General features: G+C 41.7%; 1 protein-coding gene across 3 annotated transcripts in view; it reads left to right on the top strand.

The window, feature by feature from the left end:
- Positions 1 to 23,809, top strand: part of tbck (TBC1 domain containing kinase) — a 195,960-nt gene that overhangs the window by 90,934 nt on the left and 81,217 nt on the right. For all 3 annotated transcript variants that reach the window (XM_072583896.1, XM_072583894.1, XM_072583895.1), the window contains 3 exons: positions 7,154 to 7,190; positions 7,903 to 8,064; positions 18,319 to 18,494. In XM_072583896.1, the coding sequence (XP_072439997.1) occupies positions 7,154 to 7,190; positions 7,903 to 8,064; positions 18,319 to 18,494 (375 nt within the window). The remainder of the gene's footprint in view (positions 1 to 7,153; positions 7,191 to 7,902; positions 8,065 to 18,318; positions 18,495 to 23,809) is intronic.

The following is a 23,809-nucleotide window of genomic DNA, read 5'->3' as shown; positions in this document are numbered from 1 at the left end:
ATTTCATTGGAACCTAAAGAATACTCACTTCAGGCCTCGAGGGCCTCCATTTGCTGAGACGTGCGAGGAAGGTCTTTAAGTGGGGGAGATCTATACCGTAGGGCCTCCCTCCCACCCACCACCTCTAACCTAACTAAGAGTCTGTAAACTAGGTAAGTTTTCAGGTTTCTTTGTTTTTCCTTCTCCTTCCTTTGTTTAGTTCTGTCCGGGCTATAAGAGTAACGGATTATGGACGTTAGGGCAGTTGCATGTTCCTCTTGCAGATTGTGGCAGGTGAGAGACACTTCACATGTCTCTGCTGACTACATCTGCGGGAAGTGCACCCAACTCCAGCTCCTCAAAAACCGAGTTAGGGAACTGGAGCTGATGAACTACGGATCATCCGGGAGGCTGAGGGGGGAAATTGAGAGGATGTACAGAGAGGTGGTCACTCCCCAGATACAGGATAAGGACAGCTGGGTTACTGTCAGGGGGAAGAAAGGGAACTGACGGTCAGGGCAGGCATCCCCTGGGGCCATTCCCCTCAGCAATAAGTATACCTTTTTGGATAGTGCTGGTGAGGACAGCCTACCAGGGATAAGCCACAGTTGTCAGGTCTCTGGCACTGAGCCTGGCACTGTGGCTCAGAAAAGACGGGGGGAAAATAGAAAAGCGCTAGTGGTAGGGGACTCAATAGTCAGACGGATTGACAGGAGATTTTGTGGTCAGGAACGCGATTCCCAGAAGGTATGTTGCCTCCCTGGTGCCAGGGTCCGGGATGTTGCCAATCGGGTTTACAAGATTCTGAAGGGGGAGGGTAAGCAGCCAGAAATCGTGGTACATATTGGCACCAATGATATAGCCAGGAAAGGGACTGAGGATCTGAAAAGTGACTACAGAGAGTTACGTTGGAAGCTGAAGAGCAGGACCAATAGAGCAGTGATTTCAGGTTTGCTACTGGTGCCACGAGATAGTGGGATGAGGAACAGTCAGCGACTGCAGCTTAACATGTGGCTATGAGGCTGGTGCAGGAGGGAGGGTTTCAGATACCTAGACCATTGGGTACATTCTGGGGAAGGTGGGACCTGTACATGAAGGACGGGTTGCACCTGAACTGGAGGGGCACAAATGTCCTGGGTGGGAGATTTGCTCGTGTGATTCGGGAGGGTTTAAACTAATTTGGCAGGGGGGTGGGAATCAGAGCCACATGTCTGAAAGGAGGTCAGTTGCAGACGTGACAGTGACAGGATATATTGAATCTAAAAGGAAGGATTCTCACGCGATGAAACAATGGGATCGGTTAAAGTGTGTCTGCTTTAATGCAAGGAGTGTCCGAAATAAGAGTGACGAACTTAGAGCTTGGATCAGTACTTGGGGCTATGATGTTGTGGCCATAACGAAGACGTGGGTTTCACTGGGGCAAGAGTGGTTGCTTGATGTTCCAGGGTTTAGAACATTTAAAAAGAACAAGGAGGATGGAAAAAGAGGAAGGGTGTAGCATTGCTAATCAGAGAGTGCATCACAGCTACGGAAATGAAGGTTGTTGAGGGAGGTTTGTCTACTGAGTCAGTATGGGTGGAAGGTAGGAACAGCAAGGAAACAGCCACCGCATTGGGGGTTTTCTACAGACCACCTAATAGCAGTAGAGAGATTGAAGATCTCATAGGCGGGCAGATTCTGCAAAAATGCAAAAGTAGCAGGGTTGTTGTTATGGGTGATTTCAACTTTCCCCATATCGACTGAAGCCTCCTAAGTGTAGATGGTTTGGATGGAGCCAGTTTTGTCAGGTGTGTTCAGGAGGGTTTCCTTACTCAGTATGTCGACAGGCCGATGAGGGGAGAAGCCATTTTGGATTTGGTGCTCGGCAACGAGCCAGGACAGGTGTCAGATCTCGCAGTGGGAGAGCGCTTTGGTGACAGTGATCACAGCTGCCTCACATTTAGCATAGCCTTGGAAAGTGAAAGGAGCAATTACCAAGGGAAGATATTTAATTGGAAATTATCAGACAGGAGTTAGGAAGTATAAACTGGGAGTGTTCCACAGAAAGGGCACAGCAGACATGTAGAGACTATTTAAGGAGCAGTTGTTGTGAGTGATGCACAAATTTGTTCCTCTGAGGTATGTAAGAAGAGGTAAGATTAAGGAACCTTGGATGACTAGAACAGAGGAACTTCTCGTCAAAAGGAAGAAGGCAGCTTATGTAAGGTGGAGGAAGCAAGGATCTAGCACAGCTTTAGAGGATTACAGGCTTGCTAGAAAGGAGCACAAAAATGGACTGAGGAGAGCCAGGAGGGGGCACGAAAAAGGCTTGGCACGAAGGATTAGGGAGAACCCAAAGACGTTTTACTCATACGTGAGGAATAAGAGAATGATCAGGGAGAAGGTAGGGCCGATCAGGGATAGCGGAGGGAATTTGTGCGTGGAGTCTGAGGAGATAGGGGAAGCCCTAAAAGAGTTTTTTGCTTCGGTTTTCACCAAGGAAAGGGAACTTATTATAAATGAAAACTTAGAGGAGCTGGGATACAGTCTTGACCAGATCAAGAATGATGAGGTTGATGTGGTAGAAAGTTTGGAAAACATTAAGATTGATAAGTCCCCAGCGCCAGACCAGATTTATCCTAGGCTGCTCTGGGAAGCGAGAAAGGAGGTTGCTAAGCCGCTGGCGAGGATATTTGCCTCCTCACTCTCCACAGGAGTCGTACCGGAGGATTGGAGGGAGGCGAATGTTGTTCCTCTTTTCAAGAAGGGTAATAGGGAAATCCCTGGCAATTACAGACCAGTCAGTCTCACGTCTGTGGTCAGCAAAGTTTTGGAAAGAATTCTGAGGGATAGGATTTATGACTATTTGGCAAAGCATAGTGTGATTAAAGACAGTCAGCATGGCTTTGTGAGGGGCAGGTCATGCCTCACAAATCTTGTTGAGTTCTTTGAGGAGGTGTCAAGACAGGTCGATGACGGTCAAGCAGTGGATGTGGTATATATAGATTTCAGCAAGGCATTTGATAGGGTTCCCCATGGTAGGCTCATTTGTAAAGTCAGGAAGTATGGGATACAGTGAGATTTGGCTATCTGGATTCAGAATTGGCTGGCTGACAGAAGGCAGAGAGTGGTTGTAGATGGAAAGTATTCTGCCTGGAGGACAGTATTGAGTGGGGTCCCGCAGGGCTCTGAACTTGGGCCTCTGCTCTTTGTAGTTTTTATAAATGACTTGGATGAGGATTTTGAGGGGTGGGTTAGTAAATTTGCCAATGACACAACGGTTGGAGGTGTCGTCGATAGTATAGAGGGCTACTGCAGGCTGCAGCGCGACATAGACAGGATGCAGAGCTGGGGTAAGAAATGGCAGATGGAGTTCAACCTGGATAAATGCAAAGTGATGCATTTTGGAATGTGGAACTCGAATGCTGAATATAGGATTAAAGACAGGATTCTTGGCAAAGTGGAGGAACAGAGGGATCTGGGTGTGCAAGTACATAGATCCCTCAAAGTTGCCACACAAGTGGATAGAGTTGTTAAGAAAGCATATGGTGTTTTGGCTTTCATTAACAGGGGGATCGAGTTTAAGAGCCGTGAGGTTTTGCTGCAGCTCTACAAGTTCCTGGTGAGACCACACTTGGAATACTGTGTCCAGTTCTGGTCGCCCTACTATGGGAAAGATACAGAGGCTTTGGAGAGGGCGCAAAGAAGGTTTACCAGGATGCTGCCTGGCCTGGAGGGCTTGCCTTATGAAGAGAGGTTGAATAGGCTTGGAATTTTCTCTCTGGAGAGAAGGAGGAAGAGAGGAGACCTGATCGAGGTGTACAAGATAATGAGTAGAATAGATAGAGTCAATAGCCAGAGACTTTTCCCCAGGGCAGGATTGACTGGTATGAGAAGTCATAGTTTGAAGATATTAGGAGGAAGGTATAAAGGAGATGACAGAGGTAGGTTTTTTACACAGAGAGTTGTGAATGCATGGAATGTGTTACCAGCGGTGGTGGTGGAAGCAGAGTCATTGAGGACATTTAAGCGACTGCTGAACATGCACATGGATAGCAGTGAGTTGAGGGGTGCATAGATTGTTACTATATTTTACATTAGGATTAAATCTCAGCACAACATCGTGGGCCAAAGGGCCTGTTCTGTGCTGTACCTTTCTATGTTCTAATACTGCGAGGTCTGGACAGGGTGGACGTGGAGAAGATGTTTCCACTAGTAACAGAGACAAGCACTTGAGGCCACAACTTCCAAGTGAAGGAACAACTCTTAACACCGAGATGAGGAGGAATTTCTTCAGCCAGAGGGTGGTGAATCTGTGGAGCTCATTGCTACAAAAGACTGTAGAGGCCAAATCATAGAGTGAATTTAAGACAGAGAGAGAGAGAGAGGTTATTGATTATAAATGGGATTGAAATTTACAGGAGAAAGGCAGGAGAATGGGGTTGTGAAACTTTTCAGCCATGATCGAATGGTGGAGCAAACCAGTTGGGCTGAATGGGCTAATTCCAATTATATATCTTACGTTCTTATGATTGAAATGGGCATAAAACCTGAAGAAAAAATAATGAATGTGAAGAATTTCACTGTGTGAAAGACTAGGCAGCTTCCTGATGCATATGATACCTGCAGGCTGTGCTTCTTTCACAGTCTGCATAAAAGAACATGTTTTCCCTATTGGAGCCAGCCCATCATGCGGATATGGTTAAAGGAGCCCACCAAGTAACACAGCAGAACTAAATCGAAGGCAATCACTCATGTCTCTTGAATTGTTAGCTGTAGATCGAACTTGGCATATGCCTGTGTGCAGACGTTTGAAGGCATTGCTTGTTTCAATTAATCATCTTGTTTGGTTACCAAAACATATGAAGCATTCCACATCACAGATTGCTTTTCAAGTGCAGTGACTTCTTATACAGGCAACTGTAGCAGCTATTGCGTGCCAGCAAGCACCCACATATGGTGGACATGAGAAATTTCAGAGGGAGGGCTTCCAAACAGAATTACTTTCTTGCAGCAGTTTCTGGCAGGAAATAATTTAGATTGGCCGAGAATTCTGTAATCGCGTTTATATTGTGCAATGCTGAGACCATTACTGCAGATGGTAAACCAGGCGAGATATACGGTCCAACAGCTTCCTTGAAAATTCTTAGAGGAATTTCTCAGATGAGAGAAAGAAAATATTTTACATTTATGTAGCACCTTTTACATCCTCAGCAGATCCCAAATTGCAGCAGGACCTTGATCAGCTGGGGAAGTGGGCCGAGAAATGGCAAATGGCGTTTGATATAGATAAGTGTGAGATCTTGCATTTTGGAAAGTCAAATCAAGGGAGGAGTTTCATGGTGAATTGTTAGGGCCTTAAGGGGTCTAGTGGAACAGAGGGACCTTGGAGTTCAGGTGCAGGGTTCTTGGAAAGTGGAGTCACAGGTAGACAGGGCTGTGAAGAAGGATTTTGGCACACTATCCTTTATCAGACAGGGCGTTGAGTATAGACACTAGGAAGTTATGTTGTAATTGTACATTATGTTGGTGAAGCTGCACGTGGAGTATTGTGTTCAGTTTTGGTCACCTTGCTTTAGGAAGGATGTTATTAAATTGGAAAGAGCGCAGAAGAAATTTACAAGGATGTTACCAGGACTCCATGGTCTGTGTTGTAGGGAGAGGTTGGACAAGCTGGGACTTTTTTCTTTAGAGTGTAGGAGACTGACGGGGGATCTTATAGAAGTGTACAAGATCGTGAGACGCATGGATAGGGTGAATGTAGTCGGTCCTTATCCCAGGGTTGGGGATCAAGGACTAAAGGGCATCAGTTTAAGGTTAGAGGAGAAAGAATAAAAGGGAATCTGAGGGGCAACTTTTTTAAACAGAGGGTAGTATGCATGTGGAATGAGCTGCCAGCGGAAGTGGTTGAGGTGGGTACATTAACAACATTTAAAAGGCATTTGGACAAATACATGGATAGGAAAGTTTAGAAGGATATGGGCCAAGTGCAGGGAATTGTGGTTAGTGTTGATGGACATTTTGGTCAGCATTGACCAGTTTGGGCCAGTCTCTGTGCTGTAGGACTTTATGACTCCAATTGCACAGCCACTGACTTATATCAGCATCTGCACAAATGCAATATCCACTATGGATTTGCCAAGATCCCAGAGACAGAGATGTGATTAAACAGTTGAACAATTGTTAATAACATTAGATTAGATTACCTACAGTATGGAAACAGGCCATTCGGCCCATTTCATCCGCACCAACTCTCAGAAGAGCAACCCACCCCCCTACGTTTATCCCCAACTAATACACTTTAAACTATGGGCAATTTAGCATGTCCAATTCAGCTCGTCTGCATATCTTGGACTGTGGGAGGAAACAAGAGCACCTGGAGGAAACCCACGCAGACACTGGGAGAATGTGCAAACTCCACACAGTCAGTTGCCCAAGGCAGGAATTGAACTCATGTCCCTGGCGCTGTGAGGCAGCAGTGCTAACTCCCACCGTGCCATTGGAGAAATGTTGGCTAGCAGATCAGAAAGCTTTCAGCTCCTCTATGTAGTGCTTAGGATCTTTTTATGGCAGGTAGGATTTAATGCCTTATCTAAAGGACAGAACTTCCAACAATGCGGCACCTTCTCTGTGTTACCCTGAAGCAGCAATCCAGATATGTGCTTAAGAAGGGCTTGACTGTCTGAGATGGTATCTCCAGTTTGAAAGTTTGAAGGTGACAGGATATAAGCGTCCTTTGTGGGCGACATGGTGGCACAGTGGTTAGCACTGCTGCCTCACAGTGCCAGAGACCGGGTTCAGTTCCCGCCTCAGGTGACTCTCTGTGTGGAGTTTGCACATTCTCCCCATGTCTGCGTGGGTTTCCTCCGGGTGCTCCGGTTTCCTCCCACAGTCCAAAAATGTGCCGGTCAGATGAATTGGTCATGCTAAATTGCCCGTAGTGTTAGGTGAAGGGGTGAAATGTAGGAGTATGGGTCTGGGTGGTATACGCTTCAGCGGGTCGGTGTCGACTTGTTGGGCCGAAGGGCCTGTTTCCACACTGTAAGTAATCTAATCTAATCTTAAAAGTGGCTATTTTAAAATTGTATTCTTTGCTGTATAAAATCAGGAGCTCACCATTATTAATTAATCACTCTGCCTGTGCAATAGATAATTTCACTTTGCCCTAAGAATGCTTTTTGTTTGTACTTTTTAGCTTTATGCCATTCCATGGTTTCTCACGATGTTTACACGTGAGTAATACTCATTTTTATCTATCAAAATTTGGTGGAGAAATCCTTGAAAATATTTGTGTTAATTAACATAAATATTCATAATGTCAGGGCAGAAATCTCAGCTCATTGATGTCTCTAACATGCACACTCATTACAAAATGAGGCCATAATGTACCTCTTTAATAAATTTGAGTTAAACAGAATAAGAATCACAACAGGTACTTTTGCTCGCAACATTTAAATAGTTTATAGGAAATAATTGCATGAGAAGAATTTTGATGGATCTGCTGTGCATAGCTTTTTGACAAGAAATGGTGCCAACTAACACTTAAACTGATGTTAACTTCTGTTGTGATGAATTTGTTTTGATGATGTTTCTGACTGGTGGTTTCAGATCATCAATCAAGTGTGTTCCTATTTTCAGTTGAAATTTACAGCAGAATACCAAATTGCTAAATCACAACCACTTATGTTATCTGGGAGAGAGACAAATTTTCAAACTCTTAAACCAGTCATAGAAGTAAAGCCTAACCAACAAAAAGAAAAGTATTTTAAAAAATGATTTTTTGTTTTGAAAATCAAAAAACAATTTTGTGTTATGTATGGATAGAACAATTATTTAAAACAACTTTTGTCAAATTTTGCATCATGAGAGAAATTCAATCCTGCTTCCTCACTAAATATATGCCTTGGTTGCTGAATCTGTCCATTTTTGTGACTGTATTTACAGATGTGTTTCCACTACACAAGATCTTCCACTTATGGGACACATTACTCTTGGGCAATTCCTCATTCCCATTCTGTATTGGGGTAGCTATTTTGCAACAGTTGCGAGACAGACTACTGTCCAATGGATTCAATGAATGCATTCTACTGTTTTCAGACTTACCAGGTAAGAACATGGAGTGAACAGTCTCTCAGAAAAGCTGTTCAATGAACACCGTGTACTGTCAGGTACTGAATTTCATCGTGTTTTCAGTTTTAATGTGGCACCAGTGACTTCAATTTTATTGATTTACTATGTCTGAGCATCCAAACTATACATATATATGTATATTATATGTTTTAATGGCTTTGTAAATTCAGTAGCGTTTTTAATTTATTTGCATTGTTATAGATGGACAATGCAAGGTCATTGAAGCAATTTGTAACTCTAATACAGCAGACTTTGTTTTAACCGGCACTACTCTATTGATAAAACAGCAAAAAATATATACCTCAAGAATCAGAAGTTTACTGCATTATCACAATCTCCGTGATGTCCAAGTAGTCAGTTGAGGTTGCAAGTGAGAAGCTCTCTGCTAGTAATTTGTTTTTGTTTAAAGCAAAGTTGCATCATTACTTGAGTGATTTTTGCTGTAAATAAAGTATAACAGTGATGTGCATATCCCTTCCATCATGTTTCTATCACTCTTGATAACCAGAATATTTGATCAACTGGCAGACCTCACGGTCCCATAGGTGCCAGTTAAGAAAACGATTACTGTATTATACTTTGTGTGTTGTTAAATCTGGTACAGTTTGTAATGTAGGGCATTCATGCTAAGAAGAAACATTCACTTCAACCAATTTAATTTTCATTATTAAGTGTGCACAAATAACATGGTTCCAATGCTTTTAATTCTGTCCTGTTCTATTATGTTCTTCACCCCAACCGTGCCTCTCGTGATCTTATACCCTTCTATAAGGTCCCCTGTCAGTCTCCTACGCTCTAAAGAAAAAGGTCAGTGCTTGTCTGACCTCTCCCTATAACTCAGACCATGGAGTCCTGGTAACATCCTTGTAAATTTCTTCTGCGCTCTTTCCAGTTTAATAACATCCTTCCTAAAGCAAGGTGACCAAAACTGAACACAATACTCCACTTGCAGCTTCACCAACATAGTGTACAACTGCAACATAACTTCCCAGTGTCTATACTAATTGCCCTGACTGATGAAGGCCAGTGTGCCAAAAACCTTCTTCACTGCCTTGTCTACCTGTGACTCCACTTTCAAAGAACCGTGCACCTGAACTTCAAGGTCCCTCTGTTCCACTACACTCCTTAAGGCCCTACCATTCACCATGAGACTCCCACCTTAAGTTGACTTTCCAAAATGCAAGATCTCAGACTTGTCTATATTAAATTCCATTTGCTATTTCTCGGCCCACGTCCCCAGCTGATCAAGGTTTTGCTGCATTTTCTCATAACCTTCCTCACTGTCCACGATACCACCTATTTTAGTGTCATCTGCAAATTTAATAATTATCATTGTGCGTTCTCATTCAAATCATTGATATAGATAATAAACAGCAGGGCTTTTTCCCGAAACATCGATTTCAAATCTCCTTGGATGCTGCCTGAACTGCTGTGCTCTTCCAGCGCCACTAATCCAGAATCTGGTTTCCAGCATCTGCAGTCATTGTTTTTACCCCAATAAACAGCAACAGGCCTAGTGCTGACCCCTGAGGCATTCCACTAGTCGCAAGCCTCCAGTCCGACAAGCATCCTTCCACTACCATCCTCTGCTTCCTACCATCAAGCCAATTATGTAGTCTTTTCTAAACCCTGGGCCTTTTCACTTCAAACTGCACTTTCCAGGAGCAAACTTGCTCTTCTAGCAATGTTGAGCTTGTAATTGGAAGCACACCATGACAGGGAGTACTGTACCTCAGGACTTACGACATATGCTCCTGATAACAGCAGGTTACGCACTAGGATTTGTTCACCTTCTGTTGCGCATCTCGAATGGCTGCTGGTATTCTTCCTAAACAGCTTTTATTATTCCATCACAAGCTGCAAGTCAGATTTATTCCAAGAACAAGTGGAAAAATAAGCCAACAATTAGGCAGCCATAATTTTACTAACTTCACCTTGTTTTGAAAACCAAACTAGTCAAATTCTTAGAATCACTTTTAAGAATTCTTTGCATGAGCAGACGAAAACATGAATTTTAATGTGAGATCAGCTTCTGAATCCAGAATTTGACTCCAATTTGGTGGCACGGGAATAGGACTAGTACAAGTGACATGAAGAAATGGACAAGACTAACTGTTTCTGATGTATTTTTGATGTCATAAAATATCCCATAATGCTTCACAAAAGCATTGTTGAAGAAATGTGATAGCAATCCATGTAAATTGATATTAGGAGAAGTGATCACAAATCAGAGATAGGTTTTAATTAGTGCCTTAAAGGAGGAAAGAGGGGGATAAATTCAAGAGTTTGGGACCTGAGCATCTGACGGCATGGCCATCAATGGTGGAGCAGTGAAACCCGGGAGCACCTAAGAGACCAGAATTGGAGAAACCAGAGGTTTCTGAAGTCTGTAGGACCAGACAAGGTAGGACCAGACAAGGTTGCAGAGATATGAATGAGTGAAGCCACAGAGGGAATGGAAACTAGGATGAGAATTTTAAAATCCAGTCCCTGCAGACACGAGTCAACAAATTCAGACATGATGGTGAATGGGACTTAGTATAAGCAAGGACACAGGGGTAGCAGAACTTTGGATAAGCTGAAGATTACAGAGAAGGTAAGCTGGAAGGCTGTTCTGGAGTGTATAAGAACAACTTGCAGTGTGATGCTAATTACCAACAATTCAATTTCCTGACAGAGCTGTCAAGTAAACAAGAGCAAAGGTCTAGTGGAGAGAAGTGACCTTGTGTCCTGCTAATGAACGTTTGTATTTCACATGTTTCAGGTCCAGTGTCTCAGTCCTGAGGAAGGGTCACTAGACTCAGAATTTTAACTGGTTTCTCTCCACAGATGCTGCCAAACCTGCTGAGTTTCTCCAGCAATTTCTGTTTCTGTTTCAGATCCTCAGCATCCACAGTTCTTTGTTTTATTTTAGTCTGTATTTCATGTTCATCTAGCCTCATTTGCTAAATAAATCTTAACTTTCAGTGATTCAGCCATCACAGCACAGTGTATTAGGCTCTACCTTTCCTTTGCAAAATCACAGTTAAAAATAACAAACAGAAAATTGTAGTGCCTTTCCCTGCTACAGAATCAGGTCGAACAGGGAGGACTGGACATTTTAAGACACAGCTTTTTCACCTGCACCAAGAAAGCACAAAGGTATCAGTCTAGAGGTGTGCAGGTTCGGTGGATTAGCCATGCTAAATTGCCCATTGTATCTGGAGATGTGCAAACTAGGTGGATTAGCCATGGGATATGTAGGGTTACAGGAATAAGGTGGGGGAGGGGTCTGGGTGGGATGCTGTTCAGAGGGGTGGTGTGAATTTGATGGGTCAAATAGTCTACTTCCACACTGTTGAGATTCTGTGATTCAATCAACTGTCATTCTCTGTTATCTCACGTAATTAGTTTTTAGCAAGGAAACATTTTAGGGACAGGAGTTTATTACTTGGAAGCCATGTCAAAGGACAGGAAAGTTGACCCCCTTCCTCCTCAAAGTTAAAAATGGATGAAGATAACTGTCAGTCTAACCTGATTTTTGAGAAGCTCCTTAAGATTGTTTGTAATATTGGAAAAAATGACCACACACTTAAAAAAGACATAGGTTAGTTAATTGCAGACAGTGTGTATAAGCTGAAAATGTGTTGCTGGAAAAGCGCAGCAGGTCAGGCAGCATCCAAGGAACAGGAGAATCGACGTTTCGGGCATAAGCCCTTCTTCAGGAATTAGATTATATTACAGTGTGGAAACAGGCCCTTCGGCCCACCAAGTCCACACTGACCCGCCAAAGCGTAACCCACCCATACCCCTAACCTAACACTACGGGCAATTTAGCATGGCCAATTCACCTGACCTGCACACCTTTGGACCGTGGGAGGAAACCGGAGCACCCGGAGGAAACCCACGCAGACGCGGGGAGAACGTGCAAACTCCACACAGTCAGTCGCCTGAGGCGGGAATTGAACCCGGGTCTCTGGCGCTGTGAGGCAACAGTGCTAACCACCGTGCCACCCACTAAGATAAAGCCTGCTGGACACACTTTCCTCATTCCTGAAGAAGGGTTTATGCCCGAAACGTCGATTCTCCTGTTCCTTGGATGCTGCCTGAGCTGCTGCGCTTTTCCAGCAACACATTTTCAGCTCTGATCTCCAGCATCTGCAGTCCTCACTTTCTTCTTGACAGCGTGTATAAGTCTGGATAATTGTGTAGGGTACATTGAGACAATAACAATGAATTATTGAAGGAGAGTTGGGTGCATTTTGTGTATTTTCAAATGGATTTTGTTCAAGTGCCTCATTAAAGGCTACTTAATGCAAATAAGGCTCATTGTGGTAAAGCAGTATGGGTAGAGATTTAGGAAAGAACAGAGAGCAGAACATAATGTTGTAGATATTTCTTAGACTGTAACAATCCAGCCCTTAAATAACTGTACAGAATGTGGCTTTCAGGACTATCAAGGAAGAGTTGAACTTCTACTATGAATTTAGACTTAAGAAGGAAAGGTTTATGAATTCATAAGGGAGAAATAAAAGATGGTCAATCAACAACTTGGCCCATTTATATAAAAACAATTGAAGAATTCTATGCAAAAGGCATTTTTGAAATAAAGGAAATAACTACATGCACACATAACTCTTCATTACCATCTGAAATCTTAAATCGATTTGTAATCAAGTGTACTTTGAATATGCAATGTCAGAAAAGTGGCAGCCAATTTACATACAGCTAATGCCCACAGCCATGTGATAATGACCAGTGATTTAACTTTATAACATTGAGTATTAGATGAACATTGGCAAGGGCACCAAGGATATCTCCCCTGTGCTATACCTGTTTGCAATAGTGATAAGGGATCTTTAATATTCAAGAAGACGCTAAACCCATTTCTGCTGTTCCCTATGGCTCAATAGACTAAGCAACTGAAGGAGTTGTGAATTCAGAGAGTGATATAGTGGGCTGTTCAAAACATTGCGCTATTGGAAGAGCTATCCAATTAATCCCACTTATGCCCCTCTGAATTTCTCTTCCTTCATCCCTTTTAACTGCAGGGAGTGCACTCCAGATCACATCCAGAAGAATTTACTTAAGGATGTTATCAGTAATGGCAAAATGAAGATACACTTTTAAAAATATCTTAATTATGTTAATGGTGAATATTGAATGTAATTACATTGTGAAGTGTTTTTGAATGGTTTGTGTTCATCACAAGGATTTCAGATTATTCTAATGGTGTTTGTATAACTTTTTTTGCAGAGATGCGTTGTATAGTTTTAATATTTTTGGTTTTGAAAAGCACACTTTCTGTGCCATACTCTATACCAGAACCTTGTTCTGTACAGTTCCATTGCTCAGAATGCTTAACTACAGGCCCTATACCTGTACCACACGGACTGCAGAGGATCAAGAAAGCAGCTCCCCGTGCCGCCTTAATGGCATTTGGGGATGGGGAAATAATTGTCAATCTAGCCAGTGATGCCCACACTCCATGAATAAATAGAGTCACAGAAATGTCCAGCACAGGTATGGACCCTTTGGTCCAACTCTTCCATGACAACCAGACATCCTGTTCCCTCAAAAGTTCTACCACAAGCTGCTCTGAGAAAAAAAACATCCTTGTGGACGTTCCATAGACAACTTTTATTGGGATCGGCGACCAACCTGATAGTCCCAGTCCACCTGCAGATTGAAATAGCTAGTCCCATTTGCCAGCACTTGGGCCCATATCCCTCTTAAACCCTTCCTATTCATGTTCCTTTTAAATGATGCAATTGTACCAGCCTCCACCACTTCCTCTGACAGTTCATTTCAAACACACTCCACCCTCTGTGTGGAAAAAGTTGTCCCTGGGTCCCTTTTAAATCTTTCCCCTCTCATCCTAAACCTATGCCTTCTAGTTTTGGTCTCCCCAATCCCCTGGGACAAAAGACCTTATCTGTGCTCTCATGATTTTATACAAATCTATAAGGTCACCTCCTTAGCCTTTGATCCTCCTGAGAATTAAAGAGAACCCACTCACTCGGTACATTTCCTGGTCATTTCACTGACATTGCCTTGGAGTACAGATGACCAAAACTAAAGCCTAAATTCTCTGTGGAATCATGAACAAACTGATGGTACAAATGGACCAGCCAGCTTTTAGAACATGGTATTTGAAAACTTACAGATTGGCAATAACACTGCACAAACACCACTATTTACCAACTTGTGATTCTTGTTTGTCATAGGCATATTTGGCCTTTTTATTCCTGAATCATTCCACAAATGAATGATCTATACCATGTTTCAAACAGGATGGTGTATAAAAGTAGGGAGATTTTGTTAAAACTACACAAAGCTGGGAACACAGCTTGGAATACTGTGAACAGTTTTCACTTCCTTATCTAAAGAAAGATCACTGGCATTGGAGGCATTTCAGATAGGTCCTCAAGACTAATACCACATATGGAGGCACTGTCTTATGAAGAGAAGTTGAGTAGATTAGGCCTGTACTTCTTGGAATAAAGAATGAGACACAACCTTATTGAAACATACAAGATTCCTAGGGGACGTGACAAGATAAATGTGAAAAGATTGTTTCCCTGTGAGGGACAGTCTCGGACCAGATGGCACAATCACAGATCACAGGGGTCACACATTTAAAACAGTAATAAGGAGGAATATCTTCTCTCAGAAAGTTGTGAATCTGTGGAATTCTGGATATTGCATATATTCAAAGTTGAGATAGACAGATTTTTTAGTTAATAAGGGAATGAGGATTACAGGCAAAAGGCAAGAAAATTGTCTTGAGGATCATCAGATCAGCCAAGCTCTCGTTGAATGGTAGAGCAGACTCAATGGCCTAGTTCTGGTACTTTGTCTTGTGTTCTTGAATCTACCTCCAATATAGTGGCCTAACAAAGCAAGGAGAATGCAGATTATGCAACAAGTGTTTTGGGAGTGAATTGAGATCAATCTCCACAGGCAATTGTAGCATAATAAATGCATTATGCGTTGTCTATAAGTTAGTGAGAGAAGGATCAATGAGCTCTTTCCAATCACCAAACTATTGACGTGCAAAAAACAAAATCATGTTGATCTGCTTCAGACCTTTCATTTGGTCATCAATTCAATTCATATCCCAATTGAGACCAATAGAAAATATGCTTGAAAGACTGTCACTTAAACAGTATTTACTTTGAAACTCAGAAACAGGTCTCTTGTGCTACTGTTATTAACCATACCTCTGGGTCAGCCACCCTAGACTCAAGTCCCACCTGCTGCAGAGTAATAACATCTGTGAACACGCTAAATGGAAAATATCTAATATTCCAGAACATGGTCCTGTAGATTCTAATAGCTTTTTGGACAACCCGTCACCAGGTTCTGTAGGTTTTCCTGTATGTTTGTCACGAAATCAATGTAAATTTGGACTCTGAGGCAAGGATGTCGCTGGTCCAAATGAAAAGCTGAAAACAGAGCCATCAGTAAAAAGGAAGTGAGAAATGGTGTGCATGTGTGTGTCTCTGTATCTTATCATATTTTATAGGAGCCCTGTCTAAGTACCCACTTATTGCCAGACAGTATATTTCTCAGGAAAGGATCTGCAGAAGCTGGAAACTTGATTTGATGTGATTGAAGTGGTCGCACCAGAAGCCAAGTGTTAGTTGTAATGGATGTGTACAACAAGAAGAGGTGTAGATATCTGTTGTGCAAGGTTCACTCATTGGCTTATATTGTAGATGGAGTAATATCAAATTATTAACTCTAACCCTTGTTTACCAAGATAAACTGCAACTGTATTATTCCCTTCACTGTAATGGAGATAGATCAGTGAAATCTACATTGCTGATACAGTGGTATCCGTACAGTATTTTAAATCCCTGCTTCAGGCGATAGTTGGATGCAGCTCCTTAGGTGAATGTTCTGGTAACTCTTAAGGGCAAGTAAAGTGGCTGTTAGATAAGGGATCAAACAGAGGAAGCAATGTCTTCTCCCATACATTCTCCAGAGCACTGTTTTACAGTTTTGAACACAAGTACATTAGCAGCCCCCAGGCAAGGACATAGAAGTTTGCATTGTTTAAGCCTCCCATGTGATTACACAACCTTTATCTCTCATTTCGGAAACACTGTTAAGAATCAGTACTGTCCCCAGTAAGTTCCAAAGCACAGTCTTGGAGCAGAGTCTTACAGATGAGGAAGATCCCAGAATCTGTTGTGAATTGGCTGTCAACTTGGGCCACTGCAATTGGATTCAGTGTTTCTGGGCTAGGGAGGGAACATAAATCTGTCCATGTTCCTGCCTGTGTTTGCTGTGCAGCGTTCCAATTGCAAAGTGCTTCTGTAGATGAATGCACAGGATTAATCTCCACTATCGCCTATGAGCATTCACTTTCCACGGAAACCATAAGCAGGAAAGCCGTTTGGACAAAATAGCAAAAGGTAACTGGTGTTTATGGAACTGTGTCCCAGGATCTGGAGGAAAGAAAACCCAGAAGAGAGAAATAAATACTGATGTATTTCCAAAGACTTTTCAAGAAACTTCAATGTTCAATTGATTTATGTAGCTTACGCGATAAAGGAAATATACATTCATACACTCAGAAATGTGTGCTTCTCAAAGGTGAGTTTGTTTGCAGTTTACTTGGTCTCTGAGTTCAATATAATCATAACGTAGCCAGTACAGTAATACATTCTGATTCCTCCTCTGTGAGTAAGTTTGAGGAATGGAGCATCAGTTTGTGTTCTGTATAGATTATTTGTGTGTTGGGGTATCATGTTGGCAACTGACTGGAATGATTTTGAAGTCAACATGGCTATAATTTTGTTGTTTGTTTACAAAGCTTACCAATAACCCAGCATTGCTCGTGCCTTGAGTTAAACTCTATCGTTGTGTCACTTCATTGAGTCTTTGGACGTGTTCTTGCCAAATCCATTGTTCCGATAACACACAGACCTTCATACTTAATTCTGTTTTTTAACTTATAAATCGTAGTACGGTAACACAATTTACACATTTCATTCCATTTTATTATTGACCAAAGATTTATTAGTAATGTGACAAAGCCAGCTTTATCAGCATTGGCAGAGGTACAAGAGTGGGGAGCGTAACATAATAGCACCTGTAGCTCCCTTCTGATGTGGCTCCCAGCCAAAGTCTGTCACTTTGTGAACGTACTCAGGCAATTTCTTGTGTATGCCTGGCCCCTGAAGCATAGTCCTGGAGTATGACTAATGCTGTTTCACCCAAAGCAGAAATTCCTTTGTGCAATAAGTTATGTTTTTCACTTGTGGCTACATGATGTAGCTGCTTTCATTTCATGATTCATCTTACTATGGCAGCAATGCTTCAAGGGATTTAAAATCCACAGTTATTTTTTCGCAAGTAAATATTTATTTACCTTTTGAGCTTTTTTTTTACAAAGACTAATTCCCTGCACGTTGAAAATGTTGATTGGAGAATGTACGTTGGCTGAGCTAAACTTCTTCAGTAATTAGTTTGTTTATTTAGCAATATATAAATATGATTCCAGATATGTCCAGGAGACAGTAAGGACTGCAGATGCTCAAAGTCAGAGTTAATAGAAATGGAGCTGGAAGAGAACTGCAGGTCACGAAGCATCCAGGAACAGGAAAGTTAACCTTTCAGGCTGAGTCCTGCATTGGTGTCTTGGCAGTTTGCTGTTTTCCCCATAAATATACTTTATTCGTAAAATTGAATTGCATTACAGAATATTCACAATTTGCAAAAAATTCAACCTGTCGCCATTCTACATGCTCCACACAATACTTAGTTATTTACAAAATGCGTTGCACTTCAGGTCTACATCTTGAGGGCAAAACATTTCTAGTGGAAATTATGGTGCAAAAGATATAATTTATTTTCTTTGTACACCATGTTTCATTCTCAGCTGCCTCAGTGCGTTTTTGATACTCGTAAATCGTAATTCTTTGTTCTACACGGAGTTCTCCAACAATCAACATGACTTATTTTGTTTACTTACAGCATATTCTGTAGCTTGCTCATACAAATGCAAAGATTGTCAGAGAGAAAGGAAGGCAATGGGTGCAAGAAAGGGAGAAACATGTGTATGTAGTAAGCTTAGAAGAGATCAGTGACTGAATCACCACTGTTTGTTCTCTAAAGTAGTCATGAGTGTGGCTTCAGTGAGTCAAGCAGATGGCTGGGTTCAGTTGACCGAACTGGCATGTTGAATGGTCTGGCTTTTGTGTCCATCATTACCAATTGATGTCTTTGTTGGTTTTTCAGAAATTGACATTGAACGTTGTGTGCGAGAATCTATCAATCTTTTCTGCTGGACACCAAAAAGTGCTACATATAGACAGCACGCCCAACCACCTAAATCTATATCTGATGGCAATGGAGTGTCCCGACCATCATCCTACTATTCTGCAGACTATCAGGACTTGCCCAAGACTGATCTCGTGAGTACATCCGGGGCTTAATTTTCAATGACAGGGTGGTTATGTGTCAACTTTAGAAATCTGGGGTCAAATTCCAGACTGTCAACTTTTCCGATAAAAATTAAGTCCTCTCACTTTAAGTAAATTACTAATAGTTTTATTTATGCCAATTTGTGTGCATTGCATATTTTTAGTATATTTTTGTCTTTATTGAAGGCTATGACAAGTGCAGAGAATACTTTAGCACTGAATGCTTACCATCACATGAGATGTTTTGTGTCTAAAACTATTTAATGTAAGATAGATTTTAAGATTTAACGTAAGATAGAATTTAGCTACCATTATACGCAACTTGAATATCTAATCACAGCGTTGATTCAGAAGGCAAGTCATTGTGTTTTACAGCAATATAGATATATATATATATATATATAGCACATGCTTATCAGTGCTCAGAATATGCTTTTGCTGAAAACCAAATAAGTGATGAAAGGTAAAGTCAAAGAACCTCATATAATTCATAGGTTCATTATCAGATACAAGGTTAAATGTGATCTATAAACTAAACCTTCTTAGCATAGCAACGTTCTGTATGTATAATCACTTTTTTTAACAATCTCTCTTCCTCTTGCTGAACTTCAATGAACAAAGTCCATTCAAAGCAGAATTAACAGTCAGATAAAAGAGATTTTGTTTTAATTTTTATTTGAGCATTTGTATACATATTTTGGTCTACTGTAATCACTGGTTCAGCTGCAGAAAGTTTTTAATCCTGGCGACATTGATACCAATTTAATAGCTAGTCAGTAATCTTTACTGTGTAGCAAGTGGAATGCATCTTATGCATTGTTAGCTATTCAGTATTGTTGTACATATAACCACAGAGGCTGGGAGAGCAGAAGCTGTTTGTCACAGCATGTCTGTGCTAGCTCATTGTCAAAACAATGCAAGACAGCTCTAGTGTTTCCTTATAGTTCTGTGTGGAACACTGGAGAAGAAAAAGGAAAAGGTTCTATTTAGACAGGAAAAGTCCACTCTATCTTGTTTTTCTCCTCAGCGGAATGGTGGCTCAGTGGTTAGCACTGCAGTCTCACAGCGCCATGGACTTTCTTTCTATCTGTCCTATCAATTGCTTTAATCATTGTTAAATACCTCAGTTAGATTCAGCAATGCCTGTGATGATATAATGATGCTTGGTAAAAATATAATACTGGTACCTTACCAGATTGGAGCAGTTTATGTTAGCCACTCCCAAGTTGAGACATGGAAGATGCTAGAAGCTGCAAAGCAAAGTGTTCAAGATAAGATCAAGGCTTTGCAGACTGTTGTGGAGTCAATTTACCAGGTGTTATCAGATCTTAAAGTCTAGCTCAGTGCAAAATTCGGAAACAGCATAACCTTGAAGCTGTTGACAACCGAGCTGTTTATTCTCGCCAGTCACATTCTGCTCAATTGAATCACTCAACTTTCTACGTTGGTCAGCTATTGTAGATTGCATTAGGAAACAGTGATTCTTATGCAAAAATAAAATTAGTCATCATTTGGGTTCACGTTCATTGGATTGAATTTAATATTTTTGTCCTGCAGTTCCACTAATTTGATGGAAACCTGTTTTAAAGTTTTTTTTTGTGATTAAAGAGACAATGTTGTCAAAAGTAGAAAATTTCCTGCCAACCTAATGAGCACTGTATCAGTGTTTGCAGTGACAAACAAATCTACCTTCAGTCATAATTAAAAATAAATTTTGTTTCTTAATTAGTATGGCAAACATTTTCCATTGGGGTTGAGCTGAGTTTTCAATGCAGGCTGTTACACCACCTTTTGAAGTTCCCCAGTATCTGGGGCATATTGCTGAATGTACATTGCACTACTTCTGGCCCTGACATCAGTTAGAACTTTTTCTCTTAAAAAGTTTTATAATTTTTTCTGTCATCAACCTTACTCATGATTTTAAAAAGGTAAGTGGAGTGTTTAAGTCAGATGGAATCTGTGAATGATTTCTATACATACCTAATATTGCTAGTTAGCAGAATTCTTAAAAGTGTACAGAAGGAAGGACTCTTGCAGCATAGTTGTGTTGTCCCTGCCTCTGGTGCTTAACGCTTGGGTTTGAGTCTTATATGCCTTAGGGAGTGTCAATACACATCTGAATAGTTGATTAAAAATGTCTATTGCTGAAAATGTGTTGCTGGAAAAGCGCAGCAGGTCAGGCAGCATCCAAGGAACAGGAGAATCGACGTTTCAGGCATCAGTCCTTCTTCAGGAATGGGGAAGCCCATTCCTGAAGAAGGGCTTATGCCCGAAACGTCGATTCTCCTGTTCTTTGGATGCTGCCTGACGTGCTGCGCATTTCCAGCAACACATTTTCAGCTCTGATCTCCAGCATCTGCAGTCCTCACTTTCTCCTTAAAAATGTCTGTTGTACAGAAGGAAGCCATTTGGCCTATAGTGTCTGATCAGGACTTTGAAAGAGCTGTCGTTCAGCCTTAGTCCTCTGCTATTTTCTTGATCTCAGGAACATAAATTTCATATGAAGTTTAATTGTCTTCCTAGCTGATGCAAAATTTGATTGAGGGATGTGGCTGTACTGTTTTAAACACTGTTTTTACTCTGTCCATTACTTGAGGCAGATTTGGTTACTGACCAAATTCTCTTTACCTATCAAATGTAACAGAATGGAAGAATCAGCAGCTTTGTTGTCTCTAGACACATGACCTTCCTGGCATTAGAATTGCATGATTGATTTCAAAACAGTCCATTGAGATTGCATTTGAGAAAGAAAACAAACTAAGTTTCAACCTGAGACTCAATTGCTTTTCTTTGTGTATTTCCAAAGACACCAGATTGTAAACATTGTTATGATCATCTCTTTGAGTCAATGCTTTGAGTGTTTTTTTATTCATTCACAGGATTTGAGCAATCCTGTCAAGGCCAGTGTTTGTTACTCATCCCTAATTTCCAATGAGAAACTGAATCTGAGCCACAGCTGCCTTCACAACCCAGCAGTTCCCTAAGGCACCTTTAGGGGTCAGTACAGAGTCAACTGCATGGAGGAGGGTTTGGAGTCACACATAGGTTTGGCTAGGTGGGGATGGCACATTGCCTTCCCAAAAAGGCAGGGAGCAAAGCAGGTGGGGTATTTGTAGCAATCCAGAATTACACAGTCTCTATTACTGCCATTGGCTGCTTATTCCAAATTTAGGTGATTCGCTGAGTGTTGCTGAAAACAAATACCAATTAGTCCGTTTGGTAACCAATCGGCACTTTCCTCTCCGACTGTATAAATTGTATGTTCTGTTTCTTTTGCTATTCTTGTGAATTGTCCTGGTGAGTGCAAAATTGAAAGCTTCAAATAGATGTGTCTTTTTCAGCCAATGCAGTGCAAGTTCTGTATGACCAAGTTAACTCACTGAACTCCGATTCCCCAGCTGGATTTGAATTCATGTGTCGCGATTTACAGTCCTGATCTTTAACTCCCTACTTCAACAATATAACCACAATGCTGTTGTTTCTGATCTGCCTGCAGGACAGGACAAGAGGTATTTCTGTGCTCAGCAAGTCCAATGCAAAATTGCAGCAGTAAATTTAAGTCCTTCAAAAATGCACTTAATCCAAACCAACCTTTTCAGTCCCACTGAATTGTCCTAGATTATTTAGGAAATAATAATTACTTTGTTATAAACTGAGTCTAACACGATACCAGGTTATAGACCAACAGGTTTATTTGATTAGATTCCCTACAGTGTGGAAACAGGCCCTTCGGCCCAACAAGTTCACACCAACCCTCTGAAGAGTAACCCACCCAGACCCACTATCCTGCATTTATCCCTGGCTGATGCACCTAACACCACCCAATAAAGGTGCAGCGTCCTGAAAGCCAGCACCTCCAACCAAACCTGCTAGACCACAACCGGTGCCACGTCACCGTTTAACTATAGGCAGTTTAGCATGGCCAATTCACCTGATGTGCACATCTTTGGATTGTGGGAGGAAAACCGCACAGACACAGGGCGAATGTACAAACTCCACACAGACAGTCACCTGAGGCAGGAATCAAACCTGGGTCCCTGATGCTGTGAGGCAGCAGTGCTAACCACTGAGTCCCTGACAAAGGAGCAGCGCTCTGAAAGCTTGTACATCCAAACAAACCTGCTCGACTACAACCTGATGTTGTGTGATTTTTAACTTTGTCCATCCCAGTCCAGCACTGCCACCTCCATATTATACTATAAACTGCTGTGAGCCACACCAATTATAAAAAGCCCACTCCTCAAGGGAGCTGCTGGAGTTTCCATTTGAGGAACAGTTAGCTCATTTGACTGGACTGCTGGATTGCAATGCAGAGTGACACCAACAGCAGGGTCTCTATTCCCTCAGTGGGGGAGATCTTCCCTACGTCACCCCTTTCCCTGAGGCATGGTGACCCGTGGGATGTACTCACCACCAATGAGAGAGCAGAATCTGGTCCTTTGTGACAATAGTGACTTTCACTTCACTTCATTAAAAATATGCTTTTCTTTTACATTTTTTAGAATACTTATGTTATAAAAAAGGTATTTGGTTTGTAAAGGGCTATCAAAGACAGGAGGTCACATAATAACTCCTTAGGACTACATTCGAGCCAATGTTATGACCAAAAATGATGATTGGGTTTCTCAAAATTCCACAGTATAGAGTCATCAAGATGTACAGCACAGAAACTGACCCTTCAGTCCAACTTGTCCATGCCGACCAGATATCCTCAATAAATTTAGACCCATTTGCCAGCATCTGGTTCATATCCCTCTAAACCCTTCCCATTCATTTACTCGTCTAGATGCCTTTTAAATGTTGTAATTGTACCAGCCTCCACCACTTCCTCTGGCAGCTCATTCCATACACACACCACCCTCTGCATGAAAAGTTGCCCCTTAGGTCCCTTTTAAATCTTTCCCCTCTCACCTTAACCCATCTCCTCTAGTTTTGGACTCCCCCACTCTAGGGAAAAGACCTTGTCTATTTATCGTATCCATGCCCCTCATGCTTTTATTAACCTCTAAGGTCACCCCTCATTTTCCAATGCTCCAGGGAAAATAGTCCCAGCCTATTCAGCTTCTCCCTATAGTTCAAACCTCCAACCTGGACAACGTCCTTGTAAATCTTTTCTGAACCCTTCCAAGTTTCACAATATCCTTCCTATAGCAGGGTGACCAGAATTGCATGCAGTATTCTAAAAATGGCCTAAGCAATGTCCTGTGCAGCTGTAACATGACGTCCCAATTCCTAAGCTCAATGTGCTGACCAATAAAGGCAAGCATATTAAACACCTTATTCACTATCCTGTCTACCTAACACTC

The sequence above is a fragment of the Chiloscyllium punctatum genome, chromosome 14, assembly GCF_047496795.1.
Source record: "Chiloscyllium punctatum isolate Juve2018m chromosome 14, sChiPun1.3, whole genome shotgun sequence".
Classification (NCBI taxonomy): domain Eukaryota; kingdom Metazoa; phylum Chordata; class Chondrichthyes; order Orectolobiformes; family Hemiscylliidae; genus Chiloscyllium; species Chiloscyllium punctatum.
Note: the sequence above shows the minus strand (reverse complement) of the source record. Positions and strands in the feature narration are given on the sequence as shown.